The following is a 19,512-nucleotide window of genomic DNA, read 5'->3' on the forward strand; positions in this document are numbered from 1 at the left end:
CGCCGGGGCGGGGCTAGGAGGCGGCGCCGGGGCGGGGCTAGGAGGCGGCGCCGGGGCGGGGCTAGGAGGCGGCGCCGGGGCGGGGCTAGGAGGCGCCTCCGGGCACCTGGGAGTTCGCAGGGTTCCTGGGTTTTGTGGGGTTTTCTTTTAGCTCTGAAGCATTTTATTATCAAAACTTAGTATTCATTTACATAAACTAATATGAACCTAAAATTCATCATACATTTACTTCATTTTTTAGCTTGACCTTCTAGTAAATCTTTAGCTTCATTGATTTTTGGCTGCCATATAAGGAGACCCTCCTTTGTGAGGATGATTTAAAAGCATAATTTGTCGATGAGCATCTTATTTTCCCTTTATTGGCAGTAGGGCTTACACCTAGTATTGTCATTTTGGGTTCAAACCCACCTCCGTAATAGCCACCTCTGATGGCAGATTTTGGCAGACTTTGAAAAACTTGCTTTACTTGAGGCTCTGCAAAGCGTGACAGCCTGCAAATCCTGCAGCTGCAGTGGTCAGTCTGTCTGCTACCACTGTGCTGGCCATGGCTCCGGCTGGGCACCCTTGCTTGCACCAGGAGCACGGCTCATCCCAGCACAGAGGTCGCAGCCAACACCTGCAGGCCTGGACCAGAGAGGGACACACCCGTGACTATACGCAAATACTGCTGAGCAAAGGCGCCCTACGCCTGTGGGGGTTTCAGGTAATTTGCAGACCTATTTCCATTAAATTTTAAAAATCCTCGTTCTCCCTTAAGCATATCCTAAGTATAAAAAAATTTAACAATCTCATTTTACAAATTTGCTTAAAATATTTGTTACTTTAAATTTATCTTACAAATGTAATCTCTTTTCTTTTTAAGTACATCAGGGTTTTTGTTGTTTTATTTGCGACAGAGTCTCACTCTGTTGCCCAGCAGTGCAGTGGCCCCATCTCACTCACTGCAACCTCCACCTCCTGAGTTCAAGGGATTCTCCCACCTCAGCCTTGCAAGTAGTTGGAATTACAGGAACCCACCATCACACCTGGCTAATTTTGTGTTTTTAGTAGAGATGGGGTTCCACCATGTTGGCCAGGCTGGTCTCAAACTCCTTACCTCAAGTGTTCCACCCACCTCAGCCTCTCAAAGTGCTGGGATTACAGGCATGCACAGCCTCAAGTACTTCAGGGTTTACTATAACAAACCATTTCCAAATACTGACTGCAGTTCTGCTCAAGCAAACTAACACAATGAGTCTGAAATATTCTCCACTGCCCAAGACTAGACATAAATGTAGGCAGATTTCAACTTTAAATCAGCAGTCAGCAACTCCTCAATGGCACACTGCTTTACAAGAGTATTACTCTACTGGAATTTTTTAAATAAGCTACTGAAATAGCAAACATGCTCAAATTCTAAGTACAAAAATATTGCCACGGTTTTGATATTCCTAAACCACCTAATACCCTAACGCCCAGCTGTCAACATTTCTAGGCATGAGAGATGTGGCCCCTCCGGGGAAGACAGAAGACTCCCAGGTGGTTTCTGGGCTGAGTGGGACGATCAGGACCTCCTGCTAGGTCAGTGCCTCCCATCCCCCTCCTCACCAAGCCAGTCCCTCACACGCAGAGAGGGCAGCCTGGGTCTTGCTGCATTCGTCCCTGGGAGACAGAATTGGTGAAACCCTGTCAATGATAAAGATTTTTGTACTTGAATGAAGGAAGCTGCATTCCCTCGTGGTCCCAGGAGCAAAAAACCACAATAAAACCTGTGAAACTTGAATTTCTCTCACAGGCATCTGATGGGCAGGTAACCCCTGAGAGACCAATCTAGTGACACAGCATCGGCAGGTGGGGCTGCCGGCTGCAGAGGGAGGCTGGGGCTCTGGAGGGAGGCTCAGGGTCAGGGAACGCCCTAGGAGGGTGAGAAGGAAGGAGCTCTACAGATCCAGCCTGGGGTAGAGGGGCCAGACAGGGGCCTGGCCTCCGGCCCAGCACCCCAGCACTGCCCACACCCCACACACTCCACTGGGCCAGGCACCCTGTTTCTCACTTCAGGCCTTATTATCTATTCACGTCCTCCAGAAAACCCCTGGCCTCAGGAAAGAGCAGGGCACCCCTCACGCCCCCAGTGCCCTTCAAAGTGGGTGCCTGGTGCAGCATCGGTCAATGAGTAGGAGGAAGGTTGTCCGCTACGCTATCATCCCAGGCAGCAGCCATGAGAATGCAGCGGGACGAGAGGCAACTACAGGACCCAGAGTTCAGGGAACCCAGAATTCGGGGCCACGTGTCGTTGTGGGGGCTGGAGACACAGGGCCCTGTGTAACCTGGGCCTGGAGCAAGACAAAGACAACAGCAGCAGATGCTGGAGCCCCAAGGCAGGAGGGATGGAAGCCAGCGGAGGTAGGGAAGGCGGCTCTGGATGCTGTGGTCCAAACGTGCCTTCTGTGCCACCATCTCTGTTAGCATCCAGCATCTCAGCTCAAGTCAGCGCTGACCAGACTCCAGTGACAGACACAAGAACTGAGAAAGTCACCAAAACCAGAAGGCTCTCATTAACATCCTCAAATCTCAATCCAGGCTGAAATCGTCAGAGGAAACGAGGGTCCCAGCCTCCCCCAGCACGGGAGGAGCAGCGCAGGCTGGCCCTAGAGCCTGGGCTGGGGCTGCTGCACCTGCGGGGCCCACAGACCAAGGAGGCGGTCAGCCTCCCTCCACCCCGACAGCAGAGCCCCGTGCGTCGTGGAGTAAAATGTCCGATGTGTGGCTTCCCCTGCAAACAGGATCTGGAGCTGCAAAGAAGAGCCAGGGTTAGAATGGGGATGCGATTCAGACAGCTGGGTCTGGGCAGAGAAACACACAAAAAAACGGCTCACACCATCCACCAAGAGGCAGAGAACACAGCTCACATGTATCCATCAGCAGGCAGGAAAACGCAGCTCACACGCATCCGCCGATGGGCGGGAAAAGAAGCTACTCCACCCTGGAGCTCAGGTGTAAACAGCATTTAGAGAAAACAAGATCTTGTAAACACTGAGGAGTGAACTGACTACAACTACTGAATTGTAAACACTGAGTAGTGATCTGGCCACAACTACTGAATGACAAATGAGGAGGGTGGGGAGAACCCTGAGTGGGTGGAAGATAGCTAAATCTTATCCAATATCATGAGAAGTCAATCAATAACACCTGAAACTGAAAACGCAAGAAGTAACATTTCCAAGCAGGCTAACTGAAAAGAGATCATGAGCTGATTGGAAAACTTAGCACTGACTAAATATTGGGTAATACTGAGGAATTACTGTCAATTTTTAACTGGGTAAATAGTCTCCTGGATATATGGTTTTACTTTTACATTTTCTGGGACAGGATCTTGCTCTGACACCCAGGCTGGAGTGTAGCAGCGCGGTCACAGTTCACTCCAGCCTCAACCTCCTGGGCGCAAACGCAAGCGGCTGGGACTGCAGGTGCCCGCTACCATGCCTGGCTACTTTTTATTTATTTTGTGGAGCCCGAGTCTCACTATGTTACACTATGTTGCCCAGGCTGGTCTCAAACTCTTGGCCTCAGCAAACCTCCTGCCTCAGCCTCCCAAAGCACGAGGATTACAGGTGTGAGCCTCTGCCCTCAGCATCATAGTTTAGTATTTACAAGGATGTCTTTATCTTTCAGAGACATGCACCAAAATACCCCCAGGTGAAACAATGTCCTGTGTGACACATGTTTAACAGGAATGGGGGGGCGGGGGGGGAGCAAGCTTGGCTTAGGGGAAGTCTGCTGGGCACTCAAAGGTTCTACCTACTTTTGTATGTTTGACATTTTGCATAGGAAACGTTTCTCAAAACGTGGCCGAAGAAACATGTTTTAGAGATGCAGTAAATTTAGCAATCAGAATCAGCTGGGAGCACAGCCCAGGAAGCGCAAAAGGGGCTCCACCTGCTGTTTTTGTTTATTTTGTTTTGTTAGCAAGAACTGCAGAATTCTCTGACTCTTTAAGCTGCGTATGTGTATAATTCTCACAAAAATAATACATTTAAAAATTATTCTTAGTTTCAAAAAGAAAATGGCTTCTGAGTCTGGGGTCCCAGCCCAGCCCTCCCCAGCTCATGCTCCTGCAGCTCTGAGGCTCCCGGGGGGGCCTCTGCAGCCAGACTCACCCCCGCGCCCCCCCCCACCAGGTAGGCCACACACCTGGTCGTCGGTGCCGTCTGCAGGGAGGGGCTGAGCCAGCAGGTCCAGGTCGTCCCCTGTGCTGCCCACAGCCACGTAGCTGTAGGAGCCCCTGGTGTATGGGGCGCTGTGCCAGCGAGACCGCAGGACGCTCTTGGGCGCAGGGAGCTGTGGGTTTCCTGAGCCGCAGAGACACCGCTGTTAACCGAGAACTCTCACCCACACATCTGCAGCTGCTTCTGTCATTTTAAAGACTGACCCGTTTAACGTGGAGGACGCTATGCCGGAAGCAAATCGAGCGGCAGAGCGCGTCCGGAGGAGCCCTTCCTGCTGACTCTGCCAGAACAGCAGGCCGCTGGCAGGCACCGCCATGCCAGGCCAGCTGAGGGACCCGGGACCTGGGCCTGGGACAGCAGCACACTACTGCTTCCAAGCCCTGGGTTCCTCCTCTGTAAAAATCTGACCAAAGACAACTGTATTTATTTTGGTGGCAGAGGTAGGAAGTGTTTGTAAAGCCCTTTCGGTTCCTTGGAGGTAGGAACTGCTACTGACCCCGCTGACATGAGGAAGGGTTGTCCCTGGAAATGTACAGACTCAGCCAAATTTAGTTTTTCTCTGTTCTGAAAAGCTGTTTCTGTTTAGAGGTCAGCCAGTAATGAGCAGAGGCAGGCGCTGGCGTGTGCAGTGAGTACCTGTCACTCTCTGGAGCACCTGGGTGAGACACAGAAGCACTTCTTCATCCGACAGAGTCTCCATGAACTCAGACTCGAGCCCAGCAATGAACCCACAGAGAACGTGGACAGACCTGCATGGAGAGAGAGACCCCTGGGACGAGGCGTCCAGCCCAGCTCTCAGCCCGGCTCTGCCCGTAGTTCTCAGCAAGGAACCAACGAGGGAGCAGGGCAAGACAGACAAACAGGTTTCAGTGTCACAGAACACAACAAAATTCACCGGTGTGATCTCAGATTCCACATTTGGCCAACATTTAAGGAACTACTACTTCTTGAGTTTTGGTGTAGCATCAAAGAATACCCACAATCACTTGCAAAGCTATTGAAATATCACTCCTCCTTCCACCCACATATCCATGTCCATCCAAACTGGCCTGTGTTTCAGCCAAAATAAAACATCACAACAGAATGAAGCAGAGGCAGGCCTGAGAATCCAGAATCTTCTATTAGGTGTGACATTAAAGAGCTTTGCAGAGGCCGGGCGCAGTGGCTCACGCCTATAATCCCAGCACTTTGGAAGGCTGAAGTGGGTGGACCACTTGAGACCAGGAGTTCAAGACCAGCCTCGCCAACATGGCAAAACCCTGACTGTACTAAAAATACAAAAATTAGCCGGGCACGGTGGTGCACACCTGTAATCCCAGCTACTCCGGAGGCTGAGGCAGGAGAATTGCTGGAGCCCAGGAAGCGGAGGTTGCAGTGGGCTGAGATCCTGCCACTGCACTCCATGCATTCCAGCCTGGGCGACAGAGCGAGACCTTGTCTCAAAAGAAAAAAAGGGTCTTGCGGAAAAGACAGAACTCTGCCATCTTCATTTAATTTTAAGAAAATATTCATTTTAAAATGTGATTCATGTTAACATGGAATAGGTTTTTGTTTTTTGTTTTTTTTTTTTTTTTTGAGACGGAGTTTCGCTCTTGATACCCAGGCTGGAGTGCAATGGCGCGATCTAGGCTCACCGCAACCTCCGCCTCCTGGGTTCAGGCAATTCTCCTGCCTCAGCCTCCTGAGTAGCTGGGATTACAGGCACGCGCCACCATGCCCAGCTAATTTTTTGTAGTTTTAGTAGAGACGGGGTTTCACCATGTTGACCAGGATGGTCTCGATCTCTTGACCTCGTGATCCACCCGCCTCGGCCTCCCAAAGTGCTGGGATTACAGGCTTGAGCCACCGCGCCCGGCTGGAATAGGTTTTTTACTATCATCTCAAATAATAAATAATTTATCATGTGGTAAGTTTACAGATGTGACATCCACGAAAGCTCTTTGAGATCCCTAACCCTTTGCAGGCATATAAAAGGATGGGATAGCTGCCACCCCGTGCCACAGACAGGGTCCCACCAGAGCACCTGGGATCCCACTGATGTCCTAAGCAAGAGAGCACAGGCGGTGGGGCTGGGCCTGGAGCAGGTGACCACACACACAGTCACCCACCCTTGTTGAGACAGCAACCCAGGCCTGTCTCAACACCTGGAATGCCAGTGTTTTTTTTTTTTTCCGACAGTTTTGCTCTTGTTACCCAGGCTGGAATACAGGCACTCTCTCAGCTCACAGCAACCTCCACCTCCTGGGTTCAGGCGATTCTCCTGCCTCAGCCTCCTGAGTAGCTGTGATTACAGGCACCTGCCACCACGCCTGGCTAATTTTTTGTATTTTTAGTAGAGACGGGGTTTCAGCATGTTGGCCAGGCTGGCCTTGAACACCTAATCTCAGGTGATCCACCCACCTCAGCCCCTAAAGTGCAGGGATTACAGGTGTGAGCCACCACACCCAGCCAGAGTGCCAGTTTTCTCTTTAATGTGAAGGAGACAGGCTTCCCCAGTCACAGGTGCAGGGCTGGTCTGCCGCCTCCTGCTCCCAGTGGACAGCAGTGATGAACCATCTGGCAGGTGTGCCCTGTGCTCCCACCACATCCGGGTCTTTCACAACAAGAACTATGCCCCCCTCCTGCAACTCTCGGAGGAAGCATGGGATTAGATCTGCCATCTGACCACAACAGGCTGGCTTTGTGTTTTAATCTGGCTAGAAAAGTCAGTTCCTCCATCCCCCACGTCACTCATGGGATTATCTCCTGGGTCGGCACGTGGTCTATATATGCTGCTTCTAAGAGGGAGGGCCCTTCCTCTACGGGTCTGCGATTCCATTACTTCTAGGCATGTCTTCCTCAATTACTTCCTCCTGTTTCAGTATCGTCTCCCCAGGTTTGGGCAGATCGTGTTCCAGAGTTCCTCTGTATCTACAAGCCCCAGCTCCCTATAGCCTTCCAATAAACACGTTCCCATGGACGGAAGACTGAGTCTGCCTGCAAGTCCACGGACACATTCTGGGCCCCGAGGGGCGCTAACAACCCGCATACAGCAGGGCGCCATCTGTCCCCACAGAGGTCAGGCCCAGGGTGTCTGCTGTCAGCACCTGAAGGGGCTCATGAGATCCCCGCCCATTAAACCCCCCAGAAATGCCCTGCAGTGAACTGACACGCTGCTGCTTCATCCATCAGATGAAGGTCTAACAAGCCAGCCACTCTCGGAGCCTCCAAGAGAGCAAACGTACCCAAAGGCAGGAAGGACCACAAAGCCGATGAGCTTCCGGAACCAGGCGTCCCGCAGTGCGGGGGCAGGGTCCTCCAGCGGGGATGTGTCCTCCCACACCACCTGGATCAGCTGGCAGTCTGGCTCCCAGAAGGGCTCCTCAAACTCCAGGAAGATCTTATTGTTGGTCCCGAAGCCGATCTTCCTGATTGCTTCTGCCTTCTCAGCTGGCAGTGGAGGGTCAAAGAAGGTGTCCAGGTGTTCCTTAAGAAAACCTGGAATGCAGAATTGGACTCAGCCTACATCTCATAAAGCTCTTCAGCTAGAATCGAGTGCCCACTGTAGGGCTGAGGGCCCCACAGGGTCGTGGGGTGAGCCTTATGCTGTGCTGAGGCGCAGGACCTGAGAAATAAAGAGACAGGACACAGAAGTACAAGGAAAATGCAGCTGGGCTCAGTGGGCCATGCCACCTATAAGCAGAGTCAGACCAGGCCCCGAATGTCCAGAAGCATCAGTATTTATTGTGTATAGGTTAGTGCGCAGGGCAGTGAGTAAAATCATCTTTAAGGATAGTGATAGGGTCGTGAGCAATAAAACATAGGGTCCACCCCCATTAGGTCACCTAGGCCAGGAGGTGGACAGTGCATAGCAAGGGCCCATTCCCATGAAGGCAGGAGCTGTGTGCAGTGAGGGGTCCACCCCCATTAGGTCACCGAGGCTTGAAGGTGGGCCGTGCGCAGTGAAGAGGGTGCAGTGTGCGATACTTCTATCTATGGGCAAACTACTAAGAAGATTTATAGGAGGATGCTTTAAGTCACACAGCAGTGACAGAGCTGTCAGGGTTACCGCCACCTTCTGGCAGCTTCCAATGATTTCTATGGGAAGAGGCTTTTCGAGCAGCACAGTAGCAAGAGCTGATAAAGTTCACAGTCACCAAGGTGGATTGGCGGTCTGAGGGCAGCCTTCCTCAAGAACTGGAGCAAGGTCCTACAACTCCTTTATCAGGAGGAGTGGCTCTCGCCCCAAGCCTGCCATACAGCGGGTATCTTTACGATACTGAACGCTGCCGCCTGGGCCGTGGATTCTTGTCCTGGTATAACTGTTTTCCCTTAAATCATGCTCTGCACTGTGTCTGCTCCAGGCATTCCTCTGATTATGAACTAAGATATAATTACAGGTATATATGTAGGGAAATATTCTTTAGGCACTCATACTATCAACTATTATGTGATTATATATAGAGGATTATATAAAGGGATTCTCCAAGCCCTAATTCTATGAACTAATATATGATTATGTAAAGGATTATATAAAAGGAAACAGCTGAGTAGTAACACTATAAAGTGAGATATTCCTCAAGCCCTAACTGTGCCAGGGTTCTGCTTAGCTCTCATTCCTCGGTGCCTATATGGGGGGTCACTCACACCCCCAGGAGCCCAACTTGAGTCCACCAGAGGAGTCAGAGAAAGAGGTTTCCAGACACACTGCCTCCTTCGAGGCCCAGGCTGACTCAGGGCCCTGGGGACGCACAGCTGAGGCCACTCTGGCTGTAAGGACCCACAGACTGGGGCAGACAAACCGAAACGGGGCAGGCAAAACGGCCCAGTGGTCACCACTGGCCACAAAGGAACAGTCAGGGCCACCATACAAGCTGTGATGTCGGAACCACTCACCCCTAAACCTCTGCCTCTCAACCTCTACACGCCATGCTGCTCAGGAGTTAGCTTAGTGTAGTGGTTAAACATATAGGCTTTATCCAGAAGCTACATAAAAATTAATCTGTGTAGCAAAAGCACACCTTTGGCCCAAAGGCAGACAGTAATGAGATGAACAACAAACAGCGAAATCAAACCACAGGACGGAGCCCTGTGGCACCAGGTCTCAAGTCTTAAGACACTGGCAAGACAGTCAGAAAAAGACGAAAGCCCAGAGACCAGCCAGGCAAAGGCCGTCAGTGGGCAGCGAGAGCGGGGGAGGCGCCCCACGGGCTGTGGCCACAGGTGCCCATGAAGGGTCCCCATGCCCTCCATGAAAGTCCTGTCTGTGCAGACCTCAGATCCAGCCACTTCCCTTGCTGGGATTTATCCCACGGCAACATTCACACAAGGATTTTTACTTCCTTTTCTTTGTTTTTGAGATGTTGCCCAGTCTAGAGTGCAGGCAGTGCACAGATCAAGGCTCACTGCAGCCTTGACCTCCCTGGCTCAAGCAATCCTCCCACCTTGGCCTCCCAAACTGCTGGGATTACAGGCGTGAGCCACCATTCCCCACCTTTCACACAAGTGTTTTCTGTTTTTTGTTTTTGAGATGGATGCTCGCTCTGTCACCCAAGCTGGAGTACAATGATGTGATCTCAGCTCACTGCAACCTCTGCCTCCTGGGTTCAAGCAATTCTCCTGCCCCAGCCTCCTGAGTAGCTCGGATTACAGGTGTGTACCACTACGCCTGGCTAATTTTTGTATTTTTGGTAGAGACGGGGTTTCACCATGTTGGTCAGGCTAGTCTTGAACACCTGACCTCGTGATCTGCTCACCTCAGCCTCCCAAAGTGCTGGGATTATAGGTGTGAGCCACTTGACCCAACCCACCAGTGTTTTTACGTGCACATGTAAAACTGCATGATACAGAAAAAGTGAAGATCACCTAAATTTCCATCAATACTTATGAAATAATGACAAGAAAACACTGCATGGCAAGTGAACTGGCTCCTTTTTTTGTGTGTGTGGACACAAAGTTGCACTCTTGGAGTGCGATGGCGCCATCTCGGCTCACTGCAACCTCCGCCTCTCTGGTTCAAGCAATTCTCCAGCCCCAGCCTCCCAAGCAGGTGGGATTACAGGCGCCAACCAGCTAATTTTTCTGAACTGGCTGGTATAAACAAAATGCTCACAGTTGTAACAATGTATCTACTGGCAATGTCCCTGGTGGTCAGCACTCAGCAGGCCCAGCAAGTGCCTACTCCAAACATGAATGATCAAAGCCACCAGAGGGAAACAAGAAAGACTTGTAGATCTAAGAGTGCTGATTCAGAAACACTGACAAGTTCTATTAAGGGGAAAAAAACCAGTCAAACTGACTACCTGATTTTTTTTTTTTTTTTTTTTTTTTGAGACAGAGTCTTAGTCATCCAAGCTGGAGTGCAATGGCACAATCTTGGCTCACTGCAACTTCTGTCTCCCAGGTTCAAGCAATTCTCCTGCCTTAGCCTCCCAAGTAGCTGGGATTACAGGGGCCTGCCACCACACCCAGAGAATTTTTGAATTTTTAGTAGAGACAGGATTTCACCATGTTGACCAGGCTGGTCTTGATGGGTGTCCTCGGGTGGTCTGCCCACCTCAGCCTCCCAAAGTGCTAGGATTACAGACGTGAGCCACTGTGTCCAGCCGAGCAGCAGGTGTTTGTATGTGGACTACAACTGCATCTGTGGGGAACAGCAGTGGGGTCTGAGTGCTCATCCTTGCCCTGGGGAGGGGACAGCCACCCCTTGGAGACAGGAGTTGGGGGTGGGCGAGGCTCTTGCGTTTCATCACACGCCCTTCAATCACACTTAGATCTCCAAGTGAGCTCTGGCACTTGCTAGCTTTGTGAACTTGCAAAGTGACTTCTGTTTGCCTAGATGTTCAAATTTGTCAAATGGGGGACGGTGCCAGATACCTGCCAAGGCTGCCTGAGGAGTCAATGAGATAACTCAGGCAGAGACCGACGGCGGCGTGAAACCCGTGAGAGGCAAATGTCCAGCTGACAGCAGTTACCCTAGTCACTCTGTTTTCAACCATCTCCACCGTTTATAAAACAGCTTCAAACCACCTGTACTCAAGGACACCCCTAAAGCACCAGATCTAGAATTGAATAGAATTATACACATGCCTCCTTCAACAGGTCACCCAGGCCTGAACTTGAGACCGGGTTTCTCATGCCTTTTTCTGTCTCCAGCAAAGTGCAGCCTGGTTAACTACCAAGGCCGTCCCAACCCTCACGATTCCATCCAAGCAAGCAGGACACACACTTACTTGCATTTTTTCTTACAGTGAAACCCTTAAATCCAAAGCATGCAATTGCTACAAAACATAAGAGTCATTTCTTCCGCCTATCTGAAAATTATTAGAACGAAAATGTGAGCTTTGAGCTTTGTACCCAAGCAGACACGCCAGAGCCAACAGAAGCAGGATAAGGGCAGAGGAAGGGGCACTTGGGATAGGGGTTTGAGCTGCAAAGCTGGCCTACCTAAGGGCACGGTGACGATGACATGGTGTGCTGGCAACCGGTCTCCATCCTCACACTCTACTGACACTGGAAAGGTCTCCCCGGGAAAGGCTGCCTCCTGGAAGGCCCCATTCCAGTGAATAGTCTTCACGGGCTTCTCAAACACTACCGTGTTCTCTGGCAGGGAGGCCATCATGCAGTTTGTGAGCCCTTGGTAGCCCCTAGGAAGATGGAAGTGCTGGTTTCGTAGATGCCCAGTCCCTGGAAGGGCAGAACTCATGGAAATACGTGCTCCAAATGTCGCTGCAGGGAGCTCTTCATTGCTCTGGCCGGCAGGGAGGGCAGCTCCACTCTGTGGTTTTCCACCACAAGGATGCTCACACCTGCCCTCCCGCACATAAGGGAGGGTTCCGCAGGCACAGAGCTCTCAAAGCAATCTGCTAGAACCAGGGCTTCCTGACTCACCGCCTGGGCAGGAGCCTCGGGGCCGACACCACCAGGGGTGACGCCTGGGAAAGTGAGGGTCTCACCTGCAGCTGGTACCCAGCAGCCACCCTGCCACACAGAGAGGGCCTGTCTGGCCCCCTCTGCAGCCAAAGACCCTCATCTGGCACAAAAGAGGCCTGAGTAAATACAGAAGCAGGACAAGCCTTTCCTCCTTCTAACCACCCTCTCTCAGAAATAACTTTTTTGGCTTAAATGAGCAAAACCAGAGAAAGGAGCAACCAATCTGACTGAATGGGGAGAGCAAACGGTCTCCCATCCCTGCCACACCCAAGCGAGAGCAGAGTCTGGCCAGCCCCGGGGCCCTGAGGAGCCTGGAGTGGAGGGGGGAGGGCGGCACGCACTTAGAAAAGGTGCAGTCCAGCCCGGGCAGCACGGTGTACTCCCCGAAGGGCGCCAGGGCCACCAGGTCCATGCTGTGGGTGCCGCTCACACAGCATTCCAGGTTGAAGAAGGCGTTCAGGACGGCCAGCTTCAGTTTCTTGGTCTCCTCGTCCTCTCTCCAGCCGGCCACGTGCTGGCTGATCTCCTTCCTGAGGTACTCCCCCACGCTGGGCACCGGGGTCTCCGCGGCCTGCAGGAACTCTCGGGTCTGGTCGATCAGGCCGTAGAACAGAGTCGCCATCTCCGCCACCAGTTGGAGGCTCACGCGGACCCCGGAGCTGGTGTAGGTCACGGAGGGCAGGCCCACGTGACCCCCGGTCTCCACCAGCTGGTTCTCCTCCGACAGCTCTTTCTCCCCCAGCAGCCCGTACTCAGCAGCCAGCCGGAAGACGGGGTTGCCCCGGGAGGGCCCGTGGATCCAGTGTGCGCCCACCTCCACCACGCCACCTGCGAGGGGCAGCAGATGCCACCTGGGGTCCCTTTCCCAGAACGGCCACCCGGGCCCTTCTCCTGGGCCACGCCGCCGCTGCCTTTCCCAGGTAGGATGTGACCCGTCAGACCCGGTGTAAGGGGAGCACCTGGCAGGAGGGCACCTGTCGGGCGGTCCGGACGGGAGGGAGGGGTGCAGGGTGGGCCACCCGGGGCTGCGGGCGCTCCCGAGGGGCAGAACCAGGGCGGCCGCGTGGAGCCGTAGGTCGCCTTCCCAGGCAGGCGCCCTCCTGACTAACTCTGCGCCCTGAGTTTCGGGGCGGTGAACTCTGGCCGATCAAGCGCACGAGGATTCCCGGGGGAGCCCGGTGAGGCGGCCCGGCCGGTCAGCGGGGCGCAGGGCAGGGGGGGCCGGCGAGCTCCGGCGCAGCAGGTGGGGTTCCGGGAGGGGCGTTACCGAAGCTGCACTCCGAGCGGATGCGGCCCCCGGCGCGCGCCGTGGCCTCCAGGACGCGCAGGTGCGGGAAGGCGGAGTGGCAGCAAAGCCTCTGCGCCGCGCCCAGCCCCGCGATGCCGCCGCCCACCACCAGCACCCGGGGGCCGCCCGGGGCCTTCCCGTCGCCGCCAGTCGACTCCATAGCGCGATCCCAGCAGTCCGCAGGCTTCGGAGTAGCTGAGAGGTCTGGAGCTCTCGGAGGAGGTCGGAGGCGGGGCGGGGGCGGGGCGAGGCGGGGCGGGGGCGGGCCCCACCCCCACCCCCACCCCCACCCCCACCCCCACCCCCACCCCCACCCCCACCCCCACCAGGCGCCTCGGGACTGAGCTCGGGTGTCGGAGGGCAGCGCCCGGCGGGGGAGGACCCACGAGCCCGCGAGGACGGGCGTCAGGGAGCGTCCCCACGAAGGGAGAAGCCGGTGGGCCGGGCGGGCAGTGCCTCCTCCAGGGGAGACTAAGGCGCAGCGAGCGCTTCCCCGGGGACCCTCGGGACCTGCGCCGAGAGCGAGGGTGCAGTGGGTCTGGGGGTGCCGCGGTGTCAGGGGTGGGACCTGGGAGAGCTTAACGCGCCCAGAGGGCGCCCCGAGAGCCTCCGGCAAGGCCACCGCCCCTCGGTTTGCGTGTACACGCGCCTGCGTGTGCGTGGGCGGCCACGGGTCTGCGGGGGCACGCGACGACCGCGCGAGCAAAGCACAAGTTCCAGAGAGGCCAAGAGCAAGTGCGGAAACGCCTCTCGTCCCTCGCAGCTTCTGGAGAAGCTGGGCGCACACCCAGGCACGCCTGTACTTCTGGAATTCCCCCGGCGCAGGCGGCCGCGTTTTCTGCAGCATCGCAGTCCGCAGGGGTTGGAAACTCTCTTGCCCGGCTTTCAGGCGCGTCCCCGCCTCCTGAGCCCCCATTGTCTCTGGAGGGGCCGCGCGCTCAAGTTTGCTGCTGTGAGCTTTCCCCTTGGCTCTCGGTGTGGGCCTCCTGAGCCGTGTCTTCCTTTGCTTTGATACCCTCTCGTCCCAGCTGGAGAAAAGTCTCCCGGAAGGGTGACTGGCGTCGCTGGATTCCACTCCCAGGCCCACCCTGTGAGCTGAGCTCCAGACAGCGCTGCAGCCAGGGAGAGGCGCAGGTGCCTGGGGCGTGGGCTGACTCCCTGGGCGATGGCAGGCAGGGGGCAAACGTCCTCTGTCCGTCAGGGGCCCCCAGCACCAGGAGGCGACACTGGACGCAGTGGTCATCTCCTCCCGCTGCCAGGCCATGGGGAAGCCAGGGCAGCTCTCAGGTAGGCAGGGCTAGCTCTCCACCAAGCTGACCCACTCAACGTCCCAGGACTAAGGAAAAAAGGGCTGCTCCCTCCTCCATAGTCGTATGACACGTGTTTGGGGGTGCAGCCCCCCTGCTAGTGTCACCTGTCCGGCCTGAGCAGGCCTCTCCCTTACTCCCTGCTCTAAGGCCTGAAGGAGAGCCGCTGGCTCAGGGGTGTGCTCCATTCCCAGGTTCCTGGCATGCACCTAGGAAGCCCAGCAGGGCCACCCAACCACCTGCCCCAGCTGGAGGTCCTGAGAGGGCAGATTAAATACTCTGGGGTCCTGAATTCCACAGATGAACTGGGTCTCCCACAGGTATGGCCACTCCCTAGTGGCACCCTCTGAAATCAGGCTGCTACTCTGGCCGCAGGCCCCAGCTCAATGCCCAGACACGGGAGCACAACATCCTGTGGGCGAGGCTGAGGGATCCCACCCCGTGCTTCCAGTCTCCTGCATGGGTGTGGGCCTCGCCATTCTGGGTGGGTGGGCTACTTTGGTTCCTCAGCCTCCGGGGGCTGCTGCTCTGTTTTCAGCACCATGTCAGGCACCGTCCCATCAGCCAGCTCCTGCAGCCTGAGACTCCCGTGTCCTCATTCTCCTGGGCTGTTACAGTCGGCCACGGCCCAGCCTTTGCTGGAAGTCTGTCCAGTCTGGGCTCTGGTCAGGCATCAATGTCCCCCAGGCACCTGGCATCACCTCACGTTAGGACAGCCTCTGCAAGATGGAACAGGAAGGGTCTGGCCTTGCCTCTGTCACCTCCTCCTGGTCCATCATGTCCTCCTGGCCAGCCCGTTCCTGGTTCCTTCAGGGAGCCCAAAGGGGACCCAGAAGATTCTAATTTAATTCTAGTTCAGGATGGTCCCAGAGCCTCTTGTGGGGCGGAAGGATCCCATAAAAGCAGGAACTACTTGGCTCAGAAGCTTGCTGGCCAAGCCTCCCCACTGTGGCCCACACAGGCCAGAGGTAAACATGGCCGTGCCCCACACCCAGGAGGGCTGGTGCAAATAGGGGTGACTTTAAAGTGACATGACTGAAATGGGACACTCTGGGTCCACGTCTTCCCGAGAGCTGCAGGGTGGGGACAATCCATTTGTTCCGTAGACGTAGTGCCACAGCCTGAATCAAACAGCAGCTGCCGCTGACGCTCTGACCTGGGGCTGGGTTAGTCACCCGCCCCGCCTTGCTCTGAAATGGAGAGCGCATGTGACCACGGCCGGTCCTGGACGGTCCTGCCAAGCCAGAGCCAGCAGCCGGAACACACAGGTACAATCTCTGTCCCATCCCATTGGTACAGGTATGTTTCTCCTAGCTGCAGAGAGCCTTGGGTGATGCCACCTACAGTGATCAAGGTGGCAGCTGCCCATGTGGCTTTGACTGAATCGGCTCGTTCATTTTTATAAATAGCTTTGTTGATATAGACACCACGCCGTATGGCTTCTCCCATTTAAAGTGTCCAATTCAATGGTTTTCAGTATAGTTACAGAGTTGTACAACCATCACCATAATCAAGTTTAGGACATTTTCATCACCCTAAAAAAAAGGGGCTATGCTGCAGCATCATCCCATTGCTCCCTCCCTCCAGCCCCTGGCAACGACTAATCCATTTTCTTTCTCCACAGATTGCCTGTTCTGGACATTTCATAGAAATGGAATCATTCGATGCATGGCGTTTGTAGGGTCGTAGCCCCACAGGGTCGTGGGGTGGCCCCTATCGCTGTGCTGAGGCACTGGATTCGAGAAGTAGAGATGAGACATGGAAGGACTGGAAAAGACAGCTGGGCTTGGGGGGCCACGCCACCTATGAGTGGGGACAGGCGAGGCCCCGAACGTCCAGGAGTGTCTGTATTTATTGGGTGGAGGTTCGGGGGCAGGGTAGTGAGTGAGGTCCACCCCCATCAGGTCACCAAGGCAAGGAGGCGGGCCGTGCGCAGTGAAGAGGGTGCAGTGTGCAACATCTCTTATCTAGGGGCAGGCTACTTCTAAGGAGTTCTATAGGCGGACGCTTTGAGTCAGCACAACGGCTAAAGAGCTGACACGGTACACAGCCACCTGCCGGCAGCTTCCAGTGATTTCTATAGGAGGATGATCTGAGTCAGCACCGTAGCTAGAGAGCTGACAAGTTATACAGTCACCAAGGCACGATTATATTGGAGGCGTTTTAAGCCCTCGGACACTCATGGGATTGCCAGTCTGAGGGCAGCCTTCCACAAGAACTGGACACAAGGTACGACTCCTTTTTCAGGAGGAGTGGCTCTTGTCACAAGCCTGCCATACAGCGGGTGTCTTTACGATACTAAACGCTGCCGCCTGGGCCATGGATTCTTGTCCTGGTATAACTGTTTTTCCCTTAAAGCATGCTCTGCACCGTGTCTGCTGTAGACATTCCTCCAGCAATAAGCCGCTTATTCCTTAATTCATGCTCTGTACCATGTCTGCTCTAGGCATTCCTCCGACTATGAGCTAAGATATAATTTTATATATATATGGAAATAACTGAGTAGTAAGAGATTCCTCAGGCACTAATGCTGTAAACTAATATATGATTATATATGAAGGATTATATAAAGGAAATAACTGCGTAATAACATTATAAGCTAAGATATTCTTCAGGCACTAATTGTGCCAGGGACCTGCTTAGCTCTCCTTCCTCGGTGCTCCAGTAGGGGGTTACCTGCAGCCTTTGTGTCTGGCTTTTTTCACTGAGCGTAACACTTTCAAGGCTCATCCATTTGTAATGTGTATCAGTGCTTCTTTCCTTTGTACACCTGAACAGTAGTGCATTGTATAGTCTAATGCATTCTAACATATCCATTGTTTGGATATATGACGTTTTGTTTACCCATTCACAAGTTGATGGACAACTGGCTTTTTCCCACTTTTTGGCTGTAATGAATAATGTTGGTATGAACATTCATAGCAACATTATTCATAAGAAGTTTATGACAGTTTTCGTGGACATTTGTCTTCAATTCTCTCGGGTGTACACTGAAGAGTGGAGTTGCTGTTTGACCTTTTGAGGAAAGCCCAGACTGTTTTCCACAGCGACTGCCCCACTTCCATTCCTGCCGGCAGTATGCCAGTGTTCCGCACTCACATCCCCCACAATGCTGATGGTTGCTGGGCTTTTTATTGCAGCCAGCACCGTAGGTGTGACATTCTATCATTATGGTTTCAGAGCTTATCTGACATTGATTATCTTCACTGGAAGAATTTCTGTTCAGTTCTCTCACTATCTTGGTAGTGTCCTTGCAGCCATAAAAAAGTTTTAAATTTCCCTTTGTTGCTTGTGCTTTTGTTGCTAAATTACTTGATGGAGGACAGGAGCCACCCAACCTCTTGGTTGTTAGAAAGGAAACCTCTTGGCAGGCACCGTGGCTCACTCCTGTAGTCCCAGCACTTTGGGAGGCCGAGGTGGTAGATCACTTGAGGTCAGGAGTTCAAGAACAGCCTGGCCAACATGGCAAAACCCCCAACTCTACTGAAAAATTACAAATATTAACCAGGCATGGTGGTGTGTGCCTGTAGTCCCAACTACTCAGAAGTCTGAGGCAGGAGAATCACTTGAACCCGGGAGTGCAAGCTACAGGGAGCCAAGATCACACCACTGCACTCCACCCCACTGCACTCCAGCCGGGGTGACAGCGAGACAGAACAGAAAGAAAGGGAGGGAGTGGAAAGAAAGAAAAGGAAGGGAGGGAGGGAGGAAGAAGAAAAAGAAGAAAGCTCTTTTCTGTTTGAGCTGTTTCATTTTGGGCCTATCTGTCCCAGAGGTCTAACCTACATTAACACAGCATCTTTCAGCAAAGCCTTGTTGATTTGTTTCTGCTTACACGAGATGTCTTTATTTCACCCTCGGTCTTGAAATAAAATCTTGGTGCGTGCTCATTTTCGGTTTGAACTGAATTATTTTCTGGAACATTGTGAGGAGAACAGGGTCTGGAGGCCAGGAACCTAAGGCCAATTCATGCTGACTCCCTAGAACTAAATCAAATGGAAACAGCAGCTCTGACAGGAAATGTCCTTTCCGTTTACATAGGGTGTACACCAAGGAACCAATGAGAACTCCTAGAGGTATTTAACCCCCCCCAAAAGATCTGTAATGGGGCTCTTAGCCCCTATGCTCGGCTGCACACACACTGTGAAGTTACTTCTTTTTTTTTAATATGGAGCACTTCATTAATTTTCATGTCATTCTTGCACAGGAGCCATGCTCATCTCTGTATCATTGTGCTGCCAAAGCGAGCGCACTTTTTTTTTTTTTTTTTTTTTGAGACAGAGTCTTGCTCTGTTGCCCAGGCTGGAGTGTAGTGGTGTGATCTCGGCTCACTGCAACCTCTGCCTCCCGGATTCAACCGATTCTCCTGCCTCGGCCTCCCAAGCAGCTGGGACTACAGGCGTGCCCCACCACGCCCAGCTAATTATTTGAATTTTTAGTAGAGAGGGGGTTTCACCACGTTGGCCAGGCTGGTCTGGAACTCCTGACCTCAGGTGATCTGTCCACCTCGGCCTTCCAAAGTGCTGGAATTACAGGCGTGAGCCACTGCACCGGCCACGCTTTCATTTTCCTATACATCTCTGCTTTCGTTGCTTCATTCCTTCCTTGCTTCGATGTGCATTTTGTCCAATTCTTTGTTCAAGACGCCAGGAACCTGGACACGCTTCACCGGCCCAGCGGCAGCTTCGCTTTCCATTTGTACATGTTTTACCTCCACCCAGGCTTTTGCAGAATCGGGGCAAGGACGCAAAATAGATGCTCGACAGTACTTGTCTAGATACTTAAAAGTTATAGGCCGGGC

The 19,512-nt window shown here is 53.5% G+C and overlaps 2 protein-coding genes and 1 pseudogene across 3 annotated transcripts in view; 1 reads left to right on the plus strand and 2 right to left on the minus strand.

Annotated features, from left to right (window-relative positions):
• Positions 1–114: 114 nt before the first annotated feature.
• LOC108297211 lies at positions 115–861 on the minus strand (annotated as a pseudogene).
• A 1,642-nt stretch (positions 862–2,503) lies between these two features.
• Positions 2,504–13,660, minus strand: PAOX (polyamine oxidase). 2 transcript variants are annotated; one of them, XM_017519894.2, is made up of 7 exons: positions 13,384–13,660; positions 12,458–12,944; positions 11,631–11,830; positions 7,430–7,682; positions 4,842–4,954; positions 4,171–4,328; positions 2,504–2,771 (listed from the first exon to the last, which is right to left on the minus strand). In XM_017519894.2, the coding sequence occupies exons 1-7, from the start codon at positions 13,562–13,564 to the stop codon at positions 2,628–2,630; spliced, it is 1,536 nt and encodes a 511-aa protein (XP_017375383.1). In that variant the 5' UTR covers positions 13,565–13,660; the 3' UTR covers positions 2,504–2,627. The 2 variants fall into 2 exon arrangements, with proteins under 2 accessions (XP_017375383.1, XP_017375384.1); XM_017519895.2 differs by lacking the exons at positions 2,504–2,771; positions 4,171–4,328; positions 7,430–7,682 and having other exon boundaries at positions 4,845–4,954; positions 13,384–13,648.
• A 1,006-nt stretch (positions 13,661–14,666) lies between these two features.
• The window catches only part of ECHS1 (enoyl-CoA hydratase, short chain 1), a 15,297-nt gene continuing 10,451 nt past the window's right edge, over positions 14,667–19,512 (plus strand). The window contains exons 1-2 of the mRNA XM_017519892.2: positions 14,667–14,691; positions 14,862–15,031. Coding sequence (XP_017375381.2) covers positions 14,667–14,691; positions 14,862–15,031 — 195 coding nt within the window. The remainder of the gene's footprint in view (positions 14,692–14,861; positions 15,032–19,512) is intronic.

This window comes from Cebus imitator, unplaced genomic scaffold (assembly GCF_001604975.1).
Source record: "Cebus imitator isolate Cc_AM_T3 unplaced genomic scaffold, Cebus_imitator-1.0 Scaffold780, whole genome shotgun sequence".
In the NCBI taxonomy this organism is placed as follows: domain Eukaryota; kingdom Metazoa; phylum Chordata; class Mammalia; order Primates; family Cebidae; genus Cebus; species Cebus imitator.

Coding starts and splice junctions, on each gene's coding strand:
- PAOX (XM_017519894.2), bottom strand. CDS start 13,564: ATGGAGTCGACTGGCGGCGACGGGAAGGCCCCGGGCGGCCCCCGGGTG. Junction 12,945..13,383: donor CCGCTCGGAGTGCAGCTTCG/GTAACGCCCCTC, acceptor TGCCCCTCGCAG/GTGGCGTGGTGGAGGTGGGC. Junction 4,329..4,841: donor GGTGCTCCAGAGAGTGACAG/GTACTCACTGCA, acceptor TCTGCGGCTCAG/GAAACCCACAGCTCCCTGCG.